This window comes from Nanorana parkeri, unplaced genomic scaffold (assembly GCF_000935625.1).
Source record: "Nanorana parkeri isolate BGI_ZX_2015 unplaced genomic scaffold, ASM93562v1 scaffold1964, whole genome shotgun sequence".
Lineage (NCBI taxonomy): Eukaryota > Metazoa > Chordata > Amphibia > Anura > Dicroglossidae > Nanorana > Nanorana parkeri.
Genome location: NW_017308232.1, coordinates 245,283 through 247,904, shown reverse-complemented (window position 1 = coordinate 247,904; position 2,622 = coordinate 245,283). Strand labels below are relative to the sequence as shown.

General features: G+C 37.2%; 1 protein-coding gene across 1 annotated transcript in view; it reads right to left on the bottom strand.

The window, feature by feature from the left end:
* Positions 1–205: 205 nt before the first annotated feature.
* LOC108800223 (fatty acid-binding protein, liver) overlaps positions 206–2,622 on the bottom strand; it is a 4,435-nt gene continuing 2,018 nt past the window's right edge. Inside the window, exons 3-4 of the mRNA XM_018572190.1 lie at positions 1,926–2,015; positions 206–289 (exon numbers count right to left, since the gene is read on the bottom strand). Of these exons, the coding sequence (XP_018427692.1) occupies positions 239–289; positions 1,926–2,015 (141 nt within the window). The 3' untranslated portion in view covers positions 206–238. The remainder of the gene's footprint in view (positions 290–1,925; positions 2,016–2,622) is intronic.

The window sequence follows — 2,622 nt, the reverse complement described above, 5'->3', positions numbered from 1 at the left end:
AAAAGTGTTGTTCCCTCTCCCCCCCCCCCCCCCCCCCCCAAAACAAAACGAATGCAGCCACCACAAAAAAGGACTGGTAACCTGCAATATATTACATTTGTATTCTTGGGTTTAGATATACAGTATACACTTTAAGTATATATCAAAATAAAAACACATTACATTTTGTGATAACATTTTTCTTTATTCGGCAACAAACTTTTTTTAGTTCAGTGGTTACAAAAATAATATCTCTAAGTTATGATCTCTTGCTTTTCCTGACCAGTGTTGTTGAGCCAATAGTGATATTCTGTAAAAGAGAACACACGTTTTAGTCAAGTTTGCATACCGACTGTCTTAATGGATGTATGTAATTTGCCCTGAAGAAATGCTTAAATGTTAGTAGTTTTCTACCTGTTGTTAAAAGGGTAAGTACACCTTTTGGAAGAAATACACTATGCAGTCAAGGGGCCCCACCCAGTAAAAAGCCCTGTGCAGCTTAGACAAGAATTGCTTAAATGCTATACCTGTAGGCCCAAACACCTGCTTCAAAAACTACCACTGTAACAAATCAGTGTGCTTATGCTCCCCCTGTAGCAGCAGCTGACCTCAGCGCTGCTGCCACAATGGGAGAGAGTGCACATGTGCAGGTTTTGAATGAGAGCACTGGCTACCAGCATTACAGGAGCGAGCACTCTCCCTCATGCATTCTGGCTTCTAGGCAGAATCTGATCTCTTAGGCTTCATTCACACTTTCCACTTGTGTTTTTGTCCTCTATATTCTGAGGAAAATCTGTCAGGCTAGATGCTGTGTTTATGCTTTTAGATGCTTTAAATGACGTGTTTAAGTGCGTTTACATGTATAAGTGTTTGGATGCATCTGGTAGAAAATCCTAGCATCAAAATGTGTTTACATGGTGTACAATTTTGGTGCTTTTAGAAGTTCAACTCAGTTCCTAGATGCACCTTACTTCTATTTTAAAAAAAGGCAGATAAACTGACAAATACATCTAGATGCAAGGTGTGAATATACCCATTGGAATTCATTAGATGCATATATATGCATTTACAAAATCTTTGGACAGGCTTTGGGGGTCCCACTCATGGCCTTCAGGTTTAGCATTTAAACTAAGCAGGATTTTTCTAAGCTGCAGTTTTAACCTGCTGGGGTCCTTAGACTGCATAGTGTTTTTTTTTTATTTAAAAGGTGAATTAACCATTTAATTTAGTTATGTTCTGTAGCATGGATTAAGTTGAATCTGCTATGTGACTGAGCAGAAACACAGGAAGTCCTCTGCTTTTTAGGAAGACGTTTACAGTTTTTGTCTCTTCTACACAGTTTATGAATGTTTTTGTACCATACACAAAAGTGGATATTTTCTAAAAGAATTATATCATGGAATACATAGGCTCAATCCATGGCTGATTTAGTTTAGGTTTTCAGCTTCCATACATGTAATATCACCACTTTGGAGCCAGCTTAAGCAATATGTGGCTTGAGGCTTTTTCCAGGCTTGTTCTTCCCATGTTTGTAGAGTTGCTCAACAGAAATGGTGTGAACAAGTGTCCATGGAGGCATATAGCGTCAGATTTCAGAGTTCACAAAGTGCTCTGAACAAAATGTTTTTTTCTGCAGTTTATAGATGCTTTCTGCTTGTGTAAATTGCATTAACAACACTCGCATAAGCAGCATATTAACAATGAGACATACATTTATAAATCACTTTAATACCCAGGCATACAAGGTTTCTCAAACCTGTCCTCAAGTACCTCCGACAATTCATGTTTTGTGGATATAAACACAGGTAGCTAAGTTGCATTGCTGACACACCAGTTACCCTACCTGTGTATAGGTAAGGTTATTTGCAAAATATGAACTGTTGTAGGACATGGGAATAGGGTTGCAAAAACACCACTCTAGAAGATATCCCAAAATGTATACATACTTCCACCATTTCATCTCCATTAACTTCTTGGGTGTGAGTAAATTTGTCACTCTTGCAGATAAGTTTTCCTCCTTCTAGGTTAACAGTGACCTAAAGAACAAGAAGACATTAATATATATAGTTGATCAAATTGAGTATTTTCCTCATATTTTATATGTGCAAGCATAACAGAATACTGAACCTATGAATTATTTTCATATTTTGGGCTTTTTATTTTGCCCACCCTTCCCCTCAACAAACACGTGCTTGCTAAGACTTGCTGTCATTTCACTGATTTAATTTGACCAAGTTTACATATGCAAATAATGTAGGGTGTTTTGGAAATGTACGGGGTTCCTTTATCATGGTAGGGTGATATAGAGTTCATCTCTTACTTCTTGTACCAGTGTCTCATGTCGCTACAACAGATTATGTATTTTTGTAACAGGGGCAGAGTAATAAAAACACAAACTGGGACAGGATGTTAGGGAAAATGTCTCTAACTAGCACACAGACACCAATAAAAAACAGCCAAAGTTCTAACCCTATCTTACTCTACAAAAAATATTTTATTGCCTTTGGTGTTTCCATTGCAGGAATTTTCCAATATAGGAGAAATCCCACAAACATAGATTTACACAACAATATAAACCTCTAACAGGTTCTACACTTCTACAAAATTCCAAAGTAAAAAAAAAAAAAAAAAGGTTTAGCCCTA